The sequence below is a fragment of the Eucyclogobius newberryi genome, unplaced genomic scaffold (genome assembly GCF_026437365.1).
Source record: "Eucyclogobius newberryi isolate DKJ021-1_F unplaced genomic scaffold, fEucNew1.0.hap1 SCAF_8, whole genome shotgun sequence".
Taxonomy (NCBI): domain Eukaryota; kingdom Metazoa; phylum Chordata; class Actinopteri; order Gobiiformes; family Gobiidae; genus Eucyclogobius; species Eucyclogobius newberryi.
In genome coordinates, this window is record NW_027316500.1 from 14,982,237 (window position 1) to 15,003,855 (window position 21,619).

Genomic DNA, 21,619 nt, shown 5'->3' on the forward strand with positions numbered 1-21,619 from the left:
CCTTTTAGGAAGCAAAAGAAATATATGCACAGAAAACAGAAAACCTCCAAAAGGGATTGCTTTATGCATTTATTTAACCAACAATTAAAAATAACAATAAATACAGTGAATGCCCACTGTGATATAATCTCTGCATAGAAATGCATTGTCCCTTGAATCACCCAAGTCCCAACACAACAAAGATAGAAAAAAACAAATACTTTATAGTGGTGCATTTATCTGATACAAAACAAAGTGCAATATTTGCGTAAACCCTTTAACAATTCTAATCAATGCGCTAATATTTATTGAAAAGTACCATCATATTTACAGCAGTAGTGCAATTATTGAAAAGAATGGGAGTTCATAAAAAAATTGTGGCAAAATCTTCCCATTAACAAATCAGATTAAGGCTGTTATCAATCATCATAGCAGCATGCAGCCATGTATCATTTGAAGGCTTGTAAGCACCACCAATGACACCTATTGCCCAGCACTGACAATATTTAAAACTCACAAACAAGAGGCACATGGCAAAACCATTATGGCGACCCTAAGTATATAACAGGCTCTGCAAATGAACACTGGTCTATCTCACGATCAGTTTTTATGTCTGGTCCGTGTGTCAAACACGTGATATGTCTTCATTTCAGTAGATTGCATGGTTTCTTCTGTCATCTGGGTCTGTTAGGGGGCATCAGGACCACTCTCCCAGAAACCTGCAGGAGCAAGTAATCCATTTGAGTTCACATTTAGTGGTTTGACCAATAACTAATTGTACACTGACTCAAACACACACAAGCACAATTTATGATGACAAGCCACACTTTACCTACCTTAAAAGATAATATTTTAAGTGTGTTGAAGTTACTCTAAAACTTCCCTTGTGACTAACTAGTCCTTCAGTCGATTTAACTTACCAACTGAGTATGAGGCAGTGCACCAGAGGACGGCTTCAAATGTACTGAAGGCACTGCAGGCTTTGGCTTTGTTGTCAGTGGAGGAAGAGGTCTGGAGGGCGGAAGTGGTTTAATCTGGAAAAAAAAAGAGAAATCACAAACACGTTTTACAAACTAATAAGAACAAATATCTTTATACTTGTCTTAAACCTTACAGCAGAATAGACAGGTCTCATCGAAACAGGTGGTGGTCGCGCAAATGGGTTAACATTCTGCACAAAAAGAAAGTATATTTAATGTACAACAATTTAAACAAAAAAATATTAAAAATAATAATTTACCTGTTGAAAGTTTGATGTTTGTGGCTTGGAAAATACTTTTTTAGGTGGCTGGAAATGACAAAGTGTTATAGTTTAGTCAAACATGATCAACTGTTCACACACATTTGCTATGCTAGTAGTTTGAGGAAGACAAGACACCCTGATGTCTATTATAGGTCAATTTTCATTTCAAGTACTAAGAGAGGATAAGCCCCTTTAAATGAATCAACACATTTTTGAGTATTCATAAAACTAGCCTTAAGGCGATAGGAAGATGCAGCAGTACAAACATTACATAAAAGATACCTCAGGACAACACAAAAATTCACACAATGTTCTCAAACGTCAAACTGCAGCATACACTAGAGTTACAGTAAAAGAAGTCACCACACCATGAACAAGATGACGTTACAGTAGAGTTTCAGAGCAACGTAAAGACGTTTTAGTAACTTGTACAAAACTCACTTCTGGAGCCGCTCTGGTGGGTTTAAATGCTCCTGTTGTTGCTTTAGATGAAGCAAGGGACAGTGGTTTGGAGATCCGGGTGGATGAGGACTCCACAAAAGTAGGAGAACTAATGAAGGACCTACTACAAGGGCTGTTCTTCACACTGCCCGACTGAAACATGGGGTTAGTTTGTCCAGAGGTAGACTGGATACATCTAAAACAAATTGTGAAATTAATCTCTGATGCAAAATAAATAAGTAAAAGTAGGAAAATCATGCTGTAGAGAGGGGGACTTCTCACCTCTTCTTTGGTCTGTGCTTTTTAATGCAGCACATCAAACTAGCAGTGACCAATACCAGAAATATAACAGCGCCCACTGCCAAAGAAACTGTTAGGACCACACCGGACTCTGTAAACACAAGTATTAAGTATTGATTATATTAATATTGATTACACAATTCAACAACAGTTTCCACACAGACACATTTCTTCATAGAGAACAGTGTTTCTAAGTGAAGACAAACAGACATGTTACCTTCAAGCAGCTCAGTCTGTTGTACGTCACAGAAGGGTGGGGCCCATCCAGGGTCACAGTGACACTTCCTCTCATGGTTACACACCTGCAATATGTCCCCGTGAGTGTAATTGCATTGTACGTACATCCCTGAATTTTGAGGAAGTTAATACATTTCTTACGCCATGGTTGTTGCATTGGTCTGAGCAATCATTAGGTCCGTACACTTTGATATATTTCATATCCTGGCACCTTTGATTGTAGCAAACCTATGAGAAAGGTACAGACAGTAGATATGTTGTTACTAAGTGCTACTGAATGTATATGGTATGTAAACTTTATAATGAACTAAATGTTTTACTACCATCTTACTGCCACATTTGGTTCCAGTGGGGACCAAGCCTATGTCAGCAGGGTAGTTGTCCTCAGGATTCATTGTTGCTTCATTGCACATGTTATTTCCAATGCTATAGTAAGACTTCTTTGACGTTACTGGAAACTCCCAACCTCCAGTGCAGAACAGTGTACCACATGATTGATCTCTACAGAAACATAGAAAAAAAAATATCAGTACAAGGACATCTGCAACAATGATTGTAATTGACTTTTATTGCGTACCGGCCGGCACATCTCTGACTAAAGACCGTCTTTTTGCAGTTTCCATTGCGATGGAAACAAACATCAGCAGCTACTTCAGCATCTGAGATGAATAACAAAAATGGGATGGAATAAATGTAATAAAATACTTAAGTAAACTCAAACGTACATGGATTTTACCTTGTCCCCAAAGTCTCTGGCAGTGTTGTTTCCTTGAAGGACATTGACCATTGTAGCAATATCCTTGTCTCTGCTTGCATGGGAGACCATTTTGAGTGTAGGCGTCCGCAGGACAGGAAGCTGAGAGTCCAGAGCAGTACTCTGCCAGGTCACAGTCTCCTCTTTTTGGACGGCATAAACTGCCAGTCGATTTGAGCTAAGGAGTGAAAAGAGACACAGATGGAGTGATGCTGAATATTGTGTCCTCTCTTGAATGACAGCCAGGAGGAACAGTCAGACATTGTCTAGCTGCATGGTAACACATTCAGAAATGTGTGATTCACTCACTGTTGATACTTACTTGGCAATTATGGCAGCACGCTCCTTCTGCACACTGGGCTCCTGCTTTCAGTTTGCAGGTAGTGGCGTTACAACAAGGATTTTTACATTCCTGAAAAGTATATTATACATATATTGTCATATACATTTTAATTAAAAATATTTTTGTGTGAAGTTGCTTTACCTCTGCAGTGCCACAGTCACACTCCTCTCCAGCCTCCAGAAAAGCATTTCCACAAACAGGGCCTCCGTAGATGCGACGAGTCGAGGGCTTATCCAGCAGACACTCTGGGTTGATCTCTTCTAGAAACATGCTGAGCTGTTGTTGACTGCAGCTGCTAAACAGTTCTGGGTAAACAATGCTGCAGAAAGGGAAACTGATAAGAAGCAGGACCTGGATGGACCATTGTTTTACTCAATGCTTTACTTACAAATGAACAGTTTTGTTTATGTGCATAGTAATACTCACCCTACACTTTCAGACATGATGCAGCCTTTTTTTGTTGTGGATGAACCACAAACACAGTTTTCATTATCATGGGACAAACCCAGGTTGTGACCCATTTCATGAGCTATTGTTGAGGCCACTCCAATAGAATTACTGTTATGATCCTGTACACAAAGTATCAAGACAGTTAGAAAAAGATGTCATGGTCAATGTCAATTTATAATTATATCTATTCATTCATAAAATGTTTACCTCATTTACAGCCCCAGATTTTGAAGTGCACATTGCATTTGTGTTTGCTAATCCGACAGTGGCACCATCGAAATCCACACCACTGCAAAATCAAAATAATTTCAAAATGACTAATACTATATGAAGATATATATTATTTATTAATATACATTTCCATCTTACGTGATAAACTGTGCATTATCGTGTTTGATTCTAGGCAAAAGTCTCTGCTGACGCCACTCTAAGAAGCGACCCAGGGTGAACTCTGGATTTGTGCTGACCTCTATCTGATCTTTGTAAGACCAGATATCCATTCCAACAAGCATCACTCGAACACCCACAGGCCTGTACAGCTGCAACACAGTACAATTATGTAATGTGGGAAAAAGTATTATTTTTCTATTGAGATTTGAACAAAAATGTTTACCAAAAAATTACAATTAACAAGATTTAATATAATATCAGCTCTGTCTGGTGTAACTTTACTGCTTCAGCTCAGAATATGCAACAAGGACTGTGTGAGATGTGATAATCCTTCATCTGAGGTGTGAAGAATCTCAGATCTTTTTACAAACACACTAACATTTTTGTCCTGTCAATAAACCAGTCACGAACAAGAAATACCAAACAAAAAATTTACTTTTACTAAAATCTTATTTATAATATTTGAAGTACTCTACAGCATACCTTGTCAACATGGTTTGCAACTTCGAGCACTCGAGCCTCAACATTCTTCTTATTGCCCATTTTTTTATACTGAAAAGAGATACATGAAAATTAGCGCTCAGTGTTATCTATCTGCTGTCTGTCTATGTTGAGTCTTACTTTATTTAAATAACATTTTAAATATGAAAAACTGACCTCTTCATTGTCAATGACCACAACAAGTTCCACAGTCCTGGAAGTACTTTTATCTTTATGGTGAGATCTGCTTTTCTGTGGGCAAAGACAAAAAGTGAATACATGCTTGTAGAGATGTCTAGGCTGTTAGACATTGTTCAAAAAAACAGATCAATAATTCCACAGTTTTTGTTATTAGATAACGTGGGAAACATGTATGTAGCCTAATTTCTGTCCACAATTTGTGTCCATACCAGACTGCCAAGCTGGAACAGTCCAGACGGCCGGCCGCCATGATCATAGAACGTGGTAGTGTTTCCATGGGAACATGTGCTTCTTTTTGTCCTCAGGTGTTTGTAGTTGTAAACGGCATGAAGACCCTCCTCACTCTGGGGCAGGTGCTGTTTCCCTTCAGCCAGAGGTTCAATGAGGTAAGTCTGGTCCTGAAGGCGCACAAACCCACTGTGGATAAAACAAGCACATTTTTACATGTGTAATATTCACATATTCATGTGTCCTCTAGATAGATACACAACAGAAAACACAGGCTATGTTTGATTCACTTGATGTTTTTAACTTACTTTATTCCTGAGCACAGGCTGACACTGACAGACGAATCCTCAATTCCCACCACATGTCCATGGTAATAACAGTGACCCTTTACAGACCAACAGTTGCATGTTAACAAAGAGATGCAAAGATCTATTGTGGGTACAATATAATCTGCTCATTACAATTTATGTGTTTCTGTATTTTTCTGAAATATTCATCGTTGTAATAGCTATGGTAAGCAGCTAATATGCCAACATTTAACACTTCATTTGACTTGCAAAAGACCAGACATTACACTCCCTCTAAATCAAGTCTCAGTCAGGACAAAGAGTGTGATAGTACATTTTAGTCTGTTTCGACGCTGAATCACCACCCACATCTAAGATTTCTCCTCTTGATATAAATAGATTGATGAAGTGCAACAAATGGCACAAAGCACAAAGACAGATACATCCATAAGAATAAATTCAAGTGTAAAGGCTTAATAGCAAAAATATTTATACAGAAGTTGAAAAAGACATTATTTGAAAAATACACATACTGTAAAATCTGGGTTGGTTGTGATTTGGATGCCCTTCTTAGAATAGTGTGTTACAGAGAAGTTCCCACCAACAAGGTCTCTGTAGAAAATGGGAGAAGTTAGTAATATGAATTGATTGCACATAGAAGTTATTCAAATTCAAATCAGCCCATGGATCGTTTCTTACATGTTTCTGTCCAGGTGGAGGGTATAGTTCCGTGTCCCAATTAACAAGGAGTACTTCATTACATCAGGAAACGTCTAGTGCACAATGGATTTAAATCAGAGCTCAAAATATGCACTAGATTGACATTTAAAACGAATGACATTAAAATTATAGCTTTACCTTGTGTAAATCTGACTTGTGCATACTTGGGGATTCTAGATTCTGAGGTATAACTGTTTGGTACTTCATTACATGAGGCATACTCCTCACATGACACGCAACTGTTCCTGGTGAGGTCAATAATACAATAGTATATAAAATAGAAGAGACAGAGTGGGGAAGACAATGAAACAATACATTAAAATAAATGAAACGTACCCCACAAGGAGAAAATAATCCATATGATGCTTCCTGTCGGGAGCATGTTGCGCTGGTCTCTAGATGGACACTCATGGTGAGCAGTGAGTTTGAGGGAGATATTGAGGGCCCATCATTCCCCGCCTCTCTCTCTCTCTCTCTCTCTCTCTCTCTCTCTCACACACACACACACACACACACACACACACACACACACACACACACACACACACACACACGCGTAATATCCTGAGACTTACCATTTGTACACGAGCTAAATGAGTCACTACACCACCAGACAAGGAAAAAGTTTAAAGCAGCGTGATTTCCATGTATTTTTGTGGTTTGTAGACTCTCTCAGGCGCTGAAATCTGCTGCCTTACAATGACATTAATACGTTATTTTTGCAAGGCTGTTTCTTTATTACAACTTCGATTCTGCGCTTTAAAGTTCTCGAATAATTAACGCCGTTGAAGTTTTAAACGGTTGAAAGCTATTCTAGGAGCTGGCATATTGACTCATGGCTCCATCTGCTGGCTAGACACATTTAGCAACGTTTAATAACGTATTTAAATTGCATATAACAGGTTATATTTCAATTATTTGATGAGATAAAACTTGAGGTAAATATTATCATAGTTTTACATCAGTCAAGTTGCAGTTTGTGAAAAATGTATATAGAAAATTTGTTAAGAAAGAAGTCGTTCTAAAATGAAATCCCTCTATCTATGTAATCAACACGAGACAATATACACGCAACTGACACAATTTTCAGTTCAAACAATCATTTGACAAAATAAAGGTGTTGTTCGCTAATATTATTTGTCAAATCATAATTGTTATGTAATTTATATTCATGTTGGCAATTATTTACAAAATGGTTGCTTAACATTTGTGTAATTACCTCTACCTATGTCACATCTGCAGCTCATGTCCAGCCAGGGAAAAATAAACGTCACCAAAACCCGGAGAAGATAGGCATATTTTTTTTTAGTAAAATCTTAACTATAATTATGTTCACTACGTTCAACTGTGATAATAGTTTGGTCGCTTGGTGGCAGTAGAACTCCACTTTACTTGCTGTTGATTGGCGGCGGCCAGTGATGACGTTGTAAATTCGCGCCACTCTGACAGGCTTTTCAAAACAACCAAACAACACACTTGTTTCGCAAGTAAAATTGTTGGTATTTAATGATGCTACAGCCGCATTCAACCCATCTTGTGACAGAAGGAAATGTTTTAAAACGATGTGATGACGTCTGTCCGACATCGAGTGAAATGGAGGGAAATGATGAAAACCCGTTCAGCTTCAAACCTCAAGTGACACACCTGTCCAAGGATCATGAGCGGTTTGAGGTAAAATTACAAGCCGCACAGGGAAAACACCTAATATACTATTTCCATCTAGTTACAGGGCAATGCATTGACTGCAAACATTGTGTTCAATGTTATTCATGTATTTATTTGCAGTTTTATTAAGCTGTTAGTACTTTTTTCCTAGGATGGAGACGTTCAGCGACACTTGTACCTACAAAACCTCTACATCTCAGCAGCAGATGAGGAGCCCTCGCTCAGGTACAATCAAGCAAACCAACCATGTCATGAACATATTAAAACAGGTGGGAAATATAATCAAAATTACAATAATGTAAAATATAATAAAACTACAAAATATAATTGAATAAATGCAAATCTGAAGTTTAAACGGAACCCTTGTGTAATCTTCTAAATAAATACCTTTCTTTCTTTTTCTTTTTATCCTTTTGTGGTTAGTGTGATGGTCAATTTATGTTTATAGGAAGGTTTTAGCTCATTCCTGAGCTCTTAGCACATAGCTTTGATTAAATATGTCTGAATATTGTTAATGTTAATGCCCAGCCTTATATTTACTATGTGTAACAATCTAATCCATATCCTTTTCTCTGTTTATAGAGTGTCGGAGTTTGCCTGCCACATCTCTGGCTGCACAGCAATCTTCAAAACTTTGCAGGAGTATGAGCATCATTATAACTCGCTGCATAGACATGTGTGTTGTATCTGCCGTCGCTCCCTTCCCACCGCTCGCCTCCTAGACATTCACATTCAGGAGTGGCATGACTCTCTCTTTGCCGTTCTGGCGCTGAAGGAAGATATGGTGAGTTTTGTGACAAAATGTTTACATTAATTGGTAAAAGTACAATTTGTCAATTATTTATTTTTTCTTCACACAGTACCAATGTTTGGTGGAGGGCTGCGGTCTCAAGTTTAGGACGATTAAGGATAGAAAGGATCACTTAATAAATATTCACAAATACCCACCAGACTTCAGATTTGACAAACTAAAAAAAGAAAACAGGTAATTTTTCCACCAGATGGCAGCACATTCACGGTGAATTGTACTTTTAAACTTTTCCAACAATTTTTTCTTACATTCATTGTTTCAGTGTGAATCTTTTTTTTTTTTTTTTTAAACATATCAAGAATATATCTATCTATATATATCTAATATCTATATCTACATCTATCTATCTATCTATCTATCTATATATCTATTATATAAAATAAAAAAAATCTCTCAAGAATCATGATATAGTTGGATGGGGAGTATTTATCATGTTGGTTTCTGTGTATTATATATGTTAGTAGTAGTATGAACTTAAAAGTCATAACATGCACAATAGAATCAGCTCTGGAGTGTGGACTTCTCTGAAAGAAACTGCAAATCTCAGTCCTTATAAAATAGGTAAATGCAGTAAACAAAGCATACAGATACTTTTTGACCAAAACTATTGACCTTGCGATTATTTAATAATAATGATTATTATCATATTAATTGAAAACAATGTACGGCCACACACTTGACTGCCTTATTTTATGTGAAGGGACAAGAGAAGAACACAGCCCACTGACACAGCAATGGATGTTGTGACTCATGTGTGCGAGTCTGAGGTTGCATTTGAAGTTGTTTGCAGCAATATGTCAAAACAAAGCGAAGACCCAGAGCCCATTGAAATGAACATTTCAGAGGAGACCCCCGGTCATATGGAAACGGCTGAATCCACTGCTCCTTGTCCCACTGAACCAACCAAACCTCGATACTCTTACAGGTCTGGCCTGGCATACACCAAAAGGTTGTCATATTTGATGAAGGGATGCATTTTATTAATTCAAAACTAATGTTTTTCTCTATTAGGGTTCCTCCAAATGTTTGCTTTGGTCAAGGTTCAGTGCGTGGATTTAGAGGACGACGAGGAAAAAGAAAATGACTCTTGTTGTCTCATTGTAAGTAACTTTAGAAAATATATTTTCTGCATACTACAATAATAATACCTAAAAATTCCAAAAATAATGTAAGCAAAATAGATGTTGTAATAATTGGTGCAAATAGTGTCTCCTGTGACATGTGAATTTTGTAATAAATACAAAAGAAGTGTTTTTGTAATATATAATATATATACTTTTGACATTTGTTTTTATTGTACAAAATTCATACAAATATAAAATACAATGTACATTTACAAGTGATGTTCCATTTATCTGATCAGATTTTGAGTCAAAAATAGTCCATGACAGTCACCTACATTTATAGTTCAGACTTTAAATGACTTGGAAGATCTGAGAATATGTGCAAAAATGTTTTTAGGGTCAGCTGTAATGCTTATAACATGCATTATTCACACAATCCAGAAACAAAATAATAATCAAATACGCTAGCTCATATTTTGAGTTTGGGAATTGGCCTAGAATTAAGGTAAAATACAGACAATTTTATTAAAATTAAATTCCATTCTGGCAACGTTTTTCATTTCTGTTTGAAGAAACCATATTCAAACTGAGAAATAGGCCTATGTCAACTGTGACACAACTTTTTCCATTGGAAATAAATTGGAAGTTGTAACCAAGCATTTAAAGGTTTAATTCCAGTAATATTTTTCGTTGTGAATTTATGGTTCAAGGTACTTTTTTTTTTATAAGCATTTAGTTTAGTTTAGTTTATGACAGGTAGTACATCCCATAAGGTCCACTGTAAAGTCCTGGTACAGGCAAAGCGGGCCGCGGTCCATTCAAAGCCCCGTAAAGAGCCGGGCCGCTCAGCGGAGCGTTCATGGCGAAAGGGAAGGCGAAAGCCGGCAGCAGCGGCTTGGATGCCAACTTGATCTTCTCCAGCTCGGCCTCCTGCAGCCTTTTGGCCTTGGCCCGGCGGTTCTGAAACCAGATCTTGACCTGTGTCTCTGTGAGGCAGAGGGAGCTGGAGAACTCCGCTCTCTCTGCGATGGACAGGTACTGTTTCTGACGGAACTTTCTCTCCAGTGACAGCAGCTGGGACGTGGTGAAGGGAGTGCGAGGTTTTCTGTTGTTCTTGTGTTTGCGCAGGTTACACGACGCGGGGCTGGACAGTCCTGTAATTTATTCAAACACAATTATAAGTAACATGTGACAGACTATTATTATTTGTTCCTTATTAATAGACTTGTGGCCAAATACCTGCAGGTATGAGACATTCAGCAATCTTTAGGCCAAGAATTGCATTGCAAACACGCCTTGACCTAATTTTCCGTGAAGAAATGAAGTTTTCTCTTACTTGGAGGTGACGTGTAGCGAGGCTGACTCCAGTGTCCTGCCTCGGAATCACTCAGATCCGCCGCTTCAGCTTTGGGCCGCAGAAGTCCCCCTTGTGATGCGCTGTCCTCAGGTCGGACAAAACCCACTCCAGCGGGTTGAAGGTTTCTGCTCGGCGTCCTCGATATAAGGGACTCTACGCTAAAAGGCAGAGCAACACTTTTCACTTTGCATCTTTTGGCAGAGGCGAGGTCCAGCTCACTACTTTCTGTGCACGTTTGGGACACTTGCTCCGTTATGGGGTCCCCAGTTGGAGCCGACGCTGGGGATCCTTGCGCAGGATTCATGACGCACGACAGTGGTGCCATAAAAGCCACAGTCTCCTCCACACACTCTCCGCAGCGATGTGTTTCCTGAGGAGCACGCGTGTCTCAGCTCTGTGGATCCCTCATGGATGTGCAGCTGCAGGACAAACTTCAACTTCTGCTCACGGTCCGTCTGTCCCACGCTCAAGCGTCAACTTTGGCTTTCATCCTGCCGCCAGCCAATGACTGAGAGGCGCCTTTGCGTCACAGGATCAAACTGTTGTTTGATTGGTTAGAAATACAAAACGTTTTGTGGTATTTGACACATTCGGCAACTTTTAGGTAAGTTTTTGTTTACCATTTCGTTTGTCCCGCCCTTCCCCATCCTGTCCAAATCTTGTCTATACTTTTACTGGAGAAATATAAAAAGAACATTTACACTTTTTGCACAAAAAAGCCAAACGTAAAATATATTTTATACATTATAATACATACATGCACAAGCACAGAATAGTATAGTATAGTATGTAGTTTTGTAACTAAAATCACCGAGTGTGTATTTTTGATGTTACGTCAAATAAAAATCCAGCCCCTCTCTGCCATCAGAAAGAAATTATTTTATGCAAGATTAGAGTGATCTCGGCTGCATTACTAAAATGCAGAAATAATTTATAACCCAGTAGTTTCATTCAAATGTGAAATTATTTGGTTATAAAATATGTGAAAATAATCAGTGACAGTCTGTAACCTTTCATGAGAGCACTCCAACACTTCAGGGGGTGATTTACAGAAGCTAATTTACTTTAAAGGCCATTGCCTATAATAACAATGGTTAATGTTCATGGACCATATTTCACTCTATTGTGTGCATAGTTCCTTTAAAGACGTCTCCAAGGTTATTCAAAATTGGTCAAATTGGGTTGATTTGACTGGTCTTCAGAATCACCAAATAACTCACTGAAATTCAATTGGCCCTTTATTTCCCAGGGTATGTGTTTTGGGGCAGTGTGTTTGTGGAACAATTGGTTAAATGGAGTTAACTGTTTCTCTCCCTGAGGTAAATTTCTGCTTTGATCCTGCTGCGACTGGCGCCTGTCTGCTCACTCTGGCCCACTCCTCATTGCCGTACATCTCGAGGCGACATGCAATTGTCCAATAACAGCAATTTAGTGCGTGTCAACCGTATCCATAACCTACCCAATGAAAACATTTAGTTTCTCTTGAGTTTAGAGTCTTAACTCATTTTAGACTAACACAATCTTGGGCATTGTAGCTTCTGGAAACTTTGCACCAAAGTAACTTTTGCCATTCTCCAGCAGTGACTCATAGACATTTTGGGCCACTATACAATCAATGTGACCTTTTTAGAACATATCAATACGAATGTCTTTATTTTGTTGCTCTGATGTTGGAAAGTCTTGGTTGAAATACTGTTCCATGACACCCACCCAAAATGAGATGAAATCACTTTGAATATTTCCGCAGTATTCCTGCACTATTCCTTTTCCCCCGCCAACGCACAGTATTTTAAGAGGTAATTGTGGTTTTCTTTAAGACTTTTCCTTTGAAGTCAACTTGTTGAAGCAGGTTTTATATATTTCATTTTCTAAGCTTTCCTTTCATGAATGTTGGCACCGTGTCAACCTAACTAAGCAAACTTTGTGGAGGGAGCTAGATTCATGTGGGATAAACATTTATGAAACTCACAGCAGGGAACTTGTGGTCAAAGTGTATCGTCTTTAAAGAGAACAGGAGGCTTTCTCTGTGGAGCATAGCTGCATTATAGATTTGCCCACTGGTATGTCAAAACTTCAATGGACATGTACATTATAAAGTTGTCGCTGTCTTTTTCATTTTACAGCCAGAATGAAGTGTTGATTACCATAAGGTATCATATATACAGTGGTCATACCGAGATCTGACCAGGTCAACTCTTGTTGAGAGATACAGAGGACAAGTCAAGTCTTATTTCCAATGTAAATGTCCATGGTTTTCTGTTCCAGATCCTGTCTCATTTCTCCCACATGTTTTACAGTACATTTTATTACAGGCTCTGCACTTCTTGACATTTTAATGACATGTTATGATTTACAGTTTTTTGGTTATTTAAGTAATTTCTCTAATCAAAGTCCTTAAATCCATAACAACAAAACAATTCTCAAGTATTTTTAAAAGTAACTAACTGTACACCAAGGATTATAACAATTTACATTTAGTCTCACAGGGAATTGTTTCTTTCCCTTAAATCATGGGAGTCTAAAGAGACTATTTTAGGATATGTAACCTCTTGACCCCTCACTTTGAAGAATAGTTACTGACACGACCCACTGAGCTTTATTATGTGCTTAAATTTCCACTCTTTTGACCCAATTTCCAGACCCACCGTGACTCTGACATGAACAGTCAGTGGCACTAATAACATCAGAACATCCTATGTGTGTCTGAAAAATATTTGTCTTTTAAAAAATGTCTCTAGCTGCCATTTGACAAATACTTCATCAAGTTAAGTATTCAGTATTTTATTTTTCTCTGAAGTGATCTACCGCTAGCCTATAATCTTATACTGTTAAATTAGTGAGATGACATTTGATGATTTGAACTTTCTACTCTTCTTTCTACCAATAAATAAATCATCTCAGCAGAGAGTAAATTTAGCTCTGGCTGTATAATATTGGCACAACATTCATGTCATATTAAGCAGGGATGATGTTATGTAAAAACAAAGTACCATCTTTGTTGCAACACAAAACAATTGTAAGGAGGATCAAATCTGAGTGGCTTCCTGTTGTACACGACCACAGCAGGACCTGTGTGGCAGATGATGTAGGAGTCCTTTGTGATTACCTGATGGTCTGTTGATCGCCTAAGTGCTTTTCATTTATCCCGTATGTTCGCATGGCTCGGCCCGCGGGCAGAGGTGCTGACAGGCGAGCAGGGATCCGTGTATTATGCCTGTGTCCGTTTTGTGTGTCGGATGTTGAGTTTGGTGACACAGAGACGCGTTCCACATGGCGTCTGACTGCGAGTCCAGCCTACAACATCGGGTGATAACAGGTGAACACAGACATATTATAGTTGTTTTGTTGTGGTTTGGGGGAAATGGAGAGGCAGACAGGGAACCGGACACTCTCCCTGGTCCTGCAGAGGGACATGGTTTAGACTGGGCTCAGAGACGGCGCTGACAGCAGAGGACACTCGCATGAAGAGTGGAGTTATAATGAAGATGGTCCAGGGGAATAAGGCACTGTGGCACTGGCGGCTGATGTCAAATTGTCATAGGGTTTCCATTGTCCGGCCTTGATAGCACGTAAACAGTGTTGGTGTGAGTGATGACACGCAGCTAATGCTGGGGAAACCTGACTCGGACAAAATATGCTGCAGTGCCATTTTTATTCTGCCCATTAACTTTTTGTAACAAGGTTGAGGCATAGAAAACATATTTTTTTTCTTTAAAACTATTATTACTACAATTTGGTTAAAAAAAATGTGAAAGACAACAGCGACTATTTAAATTTAGAAATTGAAAGACGAAAATCAAAAACTCAAAAACTGTGGCACAAACTCAGTGCAGATATCAAGCTAAGAATGTGAAATGATTCAAAAGAAAAAGCGAGCAAATCATTTTGAAAAGTCATGAATAATGTAATTGATGGTGTAATAATTGATATGACTAGATTGTGAATATTGTTGTTGTAGGATTATTGACATTATTGAATATTATTAATGAAGAATGGGGATCAAATAAGTTTGACTTCTTTATACCTTTCGAACATGTGGAATTTATTTTATTCACTTTTTTAATACTTTATGTATGACTAATTGTGCCTAATAAATAAACTTGCAACAAGTGAGCTAAACTTATTTCTGCAACTTAACTTAAATGAGTCTTGAATTTGTTTTAATTATTAAAAACGCCTGCTTATTTATGTATTTATGTTTAGTATGTATTTATGTTTAGTTTATATGTCAAAGCATGTAAAAAGTGTGGGAAACTGTATCATAATATATAAACATTTTCAGCCATTTACCATTTTACCCATGTCAATCGCGTATATTATAGATGAAATTCAAAACAATGTGGCCGTATAGATATCCATTGGATTCAGCACATAGTCCATTAAAAGCGTGTCAGTCAAATATACATTGTACATTTTCTAAGCTGGTGATTTCACATTTACATCAAACATTGTTATGGTCGCATTGATTCTACAGCTGATGATAAGTCTGCTCGTGTTTCCCGCAGAGAAAATGAATGTTTCATGCTTGCCTTTTGCTCGCAGTGGTGGGAACAGTTTTTAGAGCGGCCATTAGTTGATTAGTGCCACCATTTAAAACTTTCCAGGACAAGAGGGACTTAACATACCACACTTTTAGTAACTAGTGATGAAACTGCAGATCTATTTAAGGGCATTTAGACTGGTAACCTGCGTTTGTGTGGGAATGTGGGTGCAAGTCTCTGATCTCCGCACAGTGACAACCTGAACAAATATGCTGACTTGATTCTTCTTACTCTACAATAGGGTCCACGTCGTCTCCTGAAGTACTGAAAGAAAGGGGAGGCCACAGCGGAGGCCCCTGAATCAACAACCATTAAATTCTCCCTACCCTTTTATAGAGACACTTTCAGGCTCAAGACTTTATAAAGACCAAAAGTACCAAAGGACTCTAGACTTAATCTTTAGGTGAGTTGTAGCAAGTCTCTGTTTTTATATTGGAGCTGGTGATTTCAGATTGTTTTTTTGTAAAATGTAGTTATGTCAAACAAAATCGTAAGAAAAGGGGTGGAGGAGATGAGGGGGAAAGAAAAGAGACCTAGCTAACTAAAGTGGCGAACTAAAAGATGAAAGCTTTGTTGTGCTGATGCTTAATGAGCTGGAAAACACAATTGAACTTCTCTGACTGTGGAAATTGCTGTGAGGGCAGCGTAAATTAGCGCCAGTGTGGGAGCTAGCCGGCCGACAGAAAAGAGGCTTTGTGTGGAGGGCTTCTTCAGGGGCCTTCTGGCGCTGGGATCCTCTCGCCGCTATCATCCGCCGATCTATGGCATGACAAGAACTTCGGCTCATATAAGGAAGAGGCATCCATTTGGCAGCGGGTCTGTTTTGTTTTAGCTTGAGCCCGCTTACACCAATTTGACTTGGGAATCTTCACTTATGAAAACACTTGGCATATCTTGAACTAATCTTGCATATTACACTTTTGTATCAACCGTGCAGACTACAAAAGGTCATTCTTGAGCATACAGAGGCCAACTTCCAAAAGCTGGAAAAGGCAATAGCTTAAAAACTTTAGTGTTATTAAAACCAAAAGATGACTCTTCGCTCTGGCGTTGCAGGCTTGGCACATGCCTTCTGTTACTAAGTGGCTTCATATTGAAAGACTCCGCGGTCTCTATTCTGTGTCCCACCGGGTGCCAGCCTCTCTGCCCTGGCAGCTGCTGCGCTTCAGAATAGCCCCATAGTCTCCCCTCTGCAGGTGAGCCGCACAGCCAAAACAGGGCCCCTCAAAGGCCCTTTCACTGCCTCAATAGGAAACTGACTTGGGGAGAGAGGAGCGGGCACACAATGACTGCCTTTTCTGGACTCAGAGAAGATGGAGATGAGCTATTGGTGCCGCTTTGAGACTAGGGCTGTAAAATATTAGAAACAAACATGCAGTAAGTGTTGGATATGAGCATAGGACACATAATATTTTTGATTGATAATATTGTACAGTTATTAAGAATGGAGTAAAATAATAATTCAAAACAGAAAATCAAAACTCAATGATATTTTGAAAGGTTAATTATTGACTAAACAAATGTGGTTAAATCTGCACTAAAAACCTTTTCTGGGGAAGGGTCCACCACCAGTTTGCTTTGCCTGAAATATTCCACAATATGACGACATATTTTAAAAAAATTCAATTGGCAGTGATTTTACTTCTCAACAACTCCTTGAAAAACATGCATTCTTACTGTGAGCCTGCTCGCCTCTGGTAGCGTTGCCTATGGAGATAGATATGTAGATGTAATGCCATAGTGTGGGACTTTGGAGGCAACGCAATATTGTCTCCATGTCGTCCCTTGGAGACAAGCTTGTGACGGGCCCTTCACCAGAAAAGTTACATATTTCCCCTTTAACCACAGTTAAAATAAATTACATTTTTAAATTTAACACATCAAGTATTTTGAAACATGTCGGTGTGTAATTCGTCCAGGCGTGTTCCATTGAGTGTCAATCTTCAAAATGATATTATTCAAGTCGAAGTACAAATAAGTGTTCCAAAAAATCCCTCAAATAAGAATAACTGGAAGAGAAACTGTATGGATGTGACCTTTGATTTATAATTTGGAAAGTTATTGTAATTGGAGTGATGAAACATTAAATAATGCACAAAATCAGATATTTACAAAGGACACACACACACGAAAAACAAATCAAGTCTGAATGAGCGGTGCAAGAAACGCAAATATTCAATATTGTCAAAATGAAGCTTTTGTTACTTGTATAGGTTTACTCTCAGTGAGAAGAGAAAAAACAACACCAAGAAGAGTACTGTCATTTCAATAAATATTACCGGGTACTCAAGTAGGAGTAAAAGTATAGGGTCAAAAGGTTACTCCAAGAGGAACAATTTCTTAAAGTTAAACTGCAACTTGTGTTTTTTTTACATGAAATCAGAAGACAATACAGACAAATATGCTCTGTGTTTTGTACAGTACAAGACATGGTGGTTTTTTTAAACTATTCTTTGAACACATACCATTTGGCCCTTGAGCATTTCTAAACTCCTGCCGTGCACTGCTGTCTTGTCCTCCTGAGACCTCTGTGTAATTGCTATTCCTTTGAAACCTGATGAAAAGAAAAATGTTTTTACCATGTCCTGGGGTAGTAGGGTGATATTCAACTCCATACCTCACCACTGTTTTGCCCCAGTCCACTGAGAAGCTCCCGTCCCGCTCAGGCACTTCCCATACAGCGAGGGAAGAATGCACCTCTCTCCAACGTCCCTTTTCATATTATTGGCAACAGCTTTCGGTGGCATTCGAAGCGCTACAATCATACAGTAGATGGAGAATTTAGGAGTTTGAAAAGGTAGTGAATAAGGGATTGGAAAGGCTGGTTATTCCTGCTCTCTAATTCACCGTGTCCATATCCTGAAACGGCCACAGCAAGTCCCCCACATCTGAAAGATTGGAGCACAAACCAAGATGCTTTTATGAATGACCATAGTGCGTCCTGTCAGACGTTTGTTCAAAGACACTCACGAGAACAATTGTAGTCATTTAGACGTTAAGGTCATAGTAATATCAGTGTTTTCCAGGAAACTTTTCAGTTTGACAGTGAGTAAAATGAACATGTATCTTTGAGGGGTGTAATTAAAATAGTCTCTATAATTTAATCCAGGTTTCTCCAGGGATTGAACTGTGGCATTGGCTTTTCACTATAATACTTTGTGATCTTTAACTTGTAACATTAAGAGATGAAAATCGTGTAAATCATCACAATCAGAATGGTTTTATATTTTCCAAATGGCAGCCCGCTCTGCTACAGATTACACAAATATTTCTCCATGATATTCGGCTGTTATTGTTTACATTTCACATGAGATTTAAAACACACAGCGCCTCTAGCTGTCTAATATAATTTAGGTGGGTAAAAGATGCTATCAGTCCTTGTCTCATTTTTCCTCGTTTCTCCTCCTCCTTTAATCAGTTCCACTCTGTTATTGCTGGCCCCGGGCTGTTTACCTCCGCACTAAACTGCTTTCACAAGGCTGAGACCAAAGCCTGCTCAAATGTCCGTTAGACCCTTTAAAAACCTCCATGGATGTGGGCCTGACCTCTTGGCTGTTGTTGCCATCATTATGGAATCAGTGCATGCTGATCTGGCGTTCTTCGCACCTCCTAGAGCAAGGAATCACTTTTCCCTCTGAAGTTACTCGACCACTTCTTGAAAGGTTAAGTGGTAAATAGGGGGCTCTTACAGCAGCAGAAGGCAGGGCAGACTGGGAGAGACAGGCCAAACCACAGACCTGGAGGACATTAGGGCTATATATGAAGGCTATGACAGATATAAGCTGAGGACAGACATGCTCACGAATGCACCACGCTTGATGTACTATTTGCTCTCAAGGTTGGAAGAAGAAAGAGCATTTCCTGCTGTTGGCAGCTGGAAGTGATTTAGTGACATTAGTAAAAGCCTGTACTGGTAAATGTCTTTTCTCAGACAGAGGGCCATGTAAACTCAGATTGATCTGCTGTTCGGGAGAACAGTCTATCACTATATAAAAAGTGTTCCTAATATTTTAATTTTTTAATGTTTGTTCTTTATCAATCATTACATGAACAATATAATTTAATGTATTTTAGTTATACAAATATATAGTGCTCTCTATTAAATAGTAGTCAAGATAGTTTGCACTTTTTTTGTTTAATACTTGAGTAAATAATGTATAAATTAATGAACAATAAAAAAAACAATATATTACAATGTTGTTCTAATGTTTCATCTGACAGCCTGACATGCCCGTGAACAGTGGGGAAGTGGCAGTCTTTCAGTGTAACATAAATAACATAACATAAATTAAAGGCAGCAGCAGCAGCAGCAGCAGCAGCAGCAGCAGCAGCAGCAGCAGCAGCAGCAGCAGCAGCAGCAGCAGCAGCAGCAGCAGCAGCAGCAGCAGCAGCAGCAGCAGCAGCAGCAGCAGCAGCAGCGCAATGGAAAAACATTATCGCGTATCAGACATGGTGACCCTCCTTTTTCATGCTGTGTCTGTTGATTGTCTCATTCTGCAGGTTTGTGATTATGGTTTGAAGCGGCTGGAGCCAGACAATCCACAGGGTCCCACTAGGGAACAAAGGGGGTCTGCAGAGGCCAGGTCAGGGAGCACCGCGAGTGTACAGGACTCACTCAGACACTGATACACACCAGCGCTCTGCAAATAGCATTAACATTATATTAGTCAGGAATTCACTGGAATTCAGGAATGACTCACTTTGCATTCAATGTCACGGCTTTCGACAAATACTGTATTTGTGGTTAACCAAAAGAACATGATGTATAGGAATTTTTATCACTGAAAATTGCAACCATGAAAAGTATTTTTAAATGAAAGTTTTGATTCAGCTATTTGTTTGCCCTCTTGTCCTACATCTGTTTTATTGGGAGACACACACAATATATATGTGTGTGTGTGTGTGTGTGTGTGTGTATGTGTGTATGTGTGTATGTGTGTATGTGTGTATGTGTGTATGTGTGTATGTGTGTATGTATGTATGTATGTATGTATGTATGTATGTATGTGTATATATATATATATATATATATATATATATATATATATATATATATATGGACAGTATGTGTTTCTGTATGTTCTTGTGATGTAAATACATAGCGAGTGGCTACATCCTTCTTTAATCAGGATGAAAGCTGGAGTTGTAGAAACCGGATCTGTGTGTAGCAGCTCTCCATCAGAGAGCAGCAGGAGCCTCCCTTTAACCAGAGCATCGGGACAGATGGGACCATGACACGCAAACACAGACTGCGGTACTGAACAGATTTAAGTACATGAGTTTAGTTTCATCCAGTCTCTAAATAATAATTGATGTGAATATGAGATGTGATTTGTTGTGTAAAAGTCGTCATTGAGAGCTGTGTCCAGGCCAGGATCATTTGTAACACCTGTACTCCCTGTAGCGCTGCCTGTCATCTGCGTTTCACTCAAGTGCTTCCCACTGAGTTCATTGAGAGGATGTCTCTGTGAAGTATTCTGTCGTACTGAGGTCAAAGGTGAAAGGTTAGGGGTACTCCAGCTGGTAAACAGGGCCGCGGTGGACCCCAGTGAGGAGCCATTCAGCGGCTGCAGAGGGGAGCGTAGGAGGGGATCCTCTTTTTTTGTCTTGTTTGATTTTGTCTAGGTATACTTCCTGTGCCCTGGCATGATGCAGCCGTTCTCTCTGATGTTTGAAACTGCACTTTCACTTTTCACTCTGTCTCCAACAGGGCCAGTAATTAATGAGGCACATGTGCCAAGTGCTGGCATGATTTTGTCTTTAATTTAACTGAGTTTTCCAAAACATTACTTCTCCCAGAGTGGAAAATGTATTTAATGAGAAGCGTACAAAACACAGTAAATAGCCATTAAGTTGAGTGCAACAGCTCCCACATGTTTACTGAGTTTATGAGGGGTGTGATTGAGGAGGATAATGGAGCGAGGCGTGTTCCTGTGAGAGTGAGGAGGACCACCTGAAAGTGACACTCTGCTTCAGTCCTGTTTTGTATTGTTTTATGATTTAATCAGACAAGAATGGTTTTATTTATTTATTTTGTATTTGTTTTTCCTGGCTGAGAATCTAAAACAACCTCCAAAGGACTTTTATCATTTTGTCAGTTCCATTGTTTGATTTTTTGAGAGATATTC

General features: G+C 39.0%; 3 protein-coding genes and 1 long non-coding RNA gene across 4 annotated transcripts; 2 read left to right on the forward strand and 2 right to left on the reverse strand.

The window, feature by feature from the left end:
- Nucleotides 1-56: 56 nt before the first annotated feature.
- On the reverse strand, nucleotides 57-6,516 carry adam8a (ADAM metallopeptidase domain 8a). Its single transcript, XM_072437008.1, has 24 exons — nucleotides 6,390-6,516; nucleotides 6,192-6,298; nucleotides 6,033-6,106; nucleotides 5,867-5,945; nucleotides 5,355-5,431; nucleotides 5,028-5,235; nucleotides 4,795-4,869; nucleotides 4,621-4,689; nucleotides 4,117-4,286; nucleotides 3,955-4,036; nucleotides 3,724-3,866; nucleotides 3,439-3,616; nucleotides 3,277-3,366; nucleotides 2,937-3,132; nucleotides 2,778-2,859; nucleotides 2,524-2,701; nucleotides 2,342-2,428; nucleotides 2,181-2,265; nucleotides 1,946-2,054; nucleotides 1,664-1,859; nucleotides 1,220-1,267; nucleotides 1,094-1,150; nucleotides 900-1,013; nucleotides 57-698 (listed from the first exon to the last, which is right to left on the reverse strand). Exons 1-24 carry the CDS (start codon nucleotides 6,433-6,435, stop codon nucleotides 654-656), a joined length of 2,595 nt encoding a protein of 864 aa, XP_072293109.1. The 5' UTR covers nucleotides 6,436-6,516; the 3' UTR covers nucleotides 57-653.
- A 953-nt stretch (nucleotides 6,517-7,469) lies between these two features.
- Nucleotides 7,470-9,788, forward strand: znf511 (zinc finger protein 511). The gene is made up of 6 exons (XM_072437173.1): nucleotides 7,470-7,724; nucleotides 7,870-7,943; nucleotides 8,301-8,502; nucleotides 8,579-8,703; nucleotides 9,230-9,454; nucleotides 9,541-9,788. The coding sequence occupies exons 1-6, from the start codon at nucleotides 7,560-7,562 to the stop codon at nucleotides 9,611-9,613; spliced, it is 864 nt and encodes a 287-aa protein (XP_072293274.1). The 5' UTR covers nucleotides 7,470-7,559; the 3' UTR covers nucleotides 9,614-9,788.
- A 7-nt stretch (nucleotides 9,789-9,795) lies between these two features.
- On the reverse strand, nucleotides 9,796-11,415 carry msx3 (muscle segment homeobox 3). Its single transcript, XM_072437174.1, has 2 exons — nucleotides 10,930-11,415; nucleotides 9,796-10,747 (listed from the first exon to the last, which is right to left on the reverse strand). Exons 1-2 carry the CDS (start codon nucleotides 11,273-11,275, stop codon nucleotides 10,341-10,343), a joined length of 753 nt encoding a protein of 250 aa, XP_072293275.1. The 5' UTR covers nucleotides 11,276-11,415; the 3' UTR covers nucleotides 9,796-10,340.
- Nucleotides 11,416-13,967: 2,552 nt separating this feature from the next.
- Nucleotides 13,968-20,250, forward strand: LOC140351270 (uncharacterized). Its single transcript, XR_011925348.1, has 3 exons — nucleotides 13,968-14,266; nucleotides 15,733-15,894; nucleotides 19,992-20,250. It is a non-coding gene; the product is annotated as an uncharacterized lncRNA (long non-coding RNA).
- The last annotated feature ends 1,369 nt before the right edge of the window (nucleotides 20,251-21,619 follow it).

Bases quoted from the DNA above. Each gene is read 5' to 3' on its own strand.
- adam8a (XM_072437008.1), bottom strand. From the start codon at position 6,435: ATGCTCCCGACAGGAAGCATCATATGGATTATTTTCTCCTTGTGGG. The intron at 6,107-6,191 runs GTAAAGCTATAA...ATTGTGCACTAG, and splicing joins ACAAGTCAGATTTACACAAG to ACGTTTCCTGATGTAATGAA. The intron at 4,690-4,794 runs GTCAGTTTTTCA...ATCTCTTTTCAG, and splicing joins TGGTCATTGACAATGAAGAG to TATAAAAAAATGGGCAATAA.
- znf511 (XM_072437173.1), top strand. From the start codon at position 7,560: ATGATGCTACAGCCGCATTCAACCCATCTTGTGACAGAAGGAAATGTT. The intron at 7,944-8,300 runs GTACAATCAAGC...CTCTGTTTATAG, and splicing joins GATGAGGAGCCCTCGCTCAG to AGTGTCGGAGTTTGCCTGCC. The intron at 9,455-9,540 runs GTCTGGCCTGGC...TTTCTCTATTAG, and splicing joins AAACCTCGATACTCTTACAG to GGTTCCTCCAAATGTTTGCT.
- msx3 (XM_072437174.1), bottom strand. From the start codon at position 11,275: ATGGCACCACTGTCGTGCGTCATGAATCCTGCGCAAGGATCCCCAGCG. The intron at 10,748-10,929 runs GTAAGAGAAAAC...AATAAATTACAG, and splicing joins TCGCTACACGTCACCTCCAA to GACTGTCCAGCCCCGCGTCG.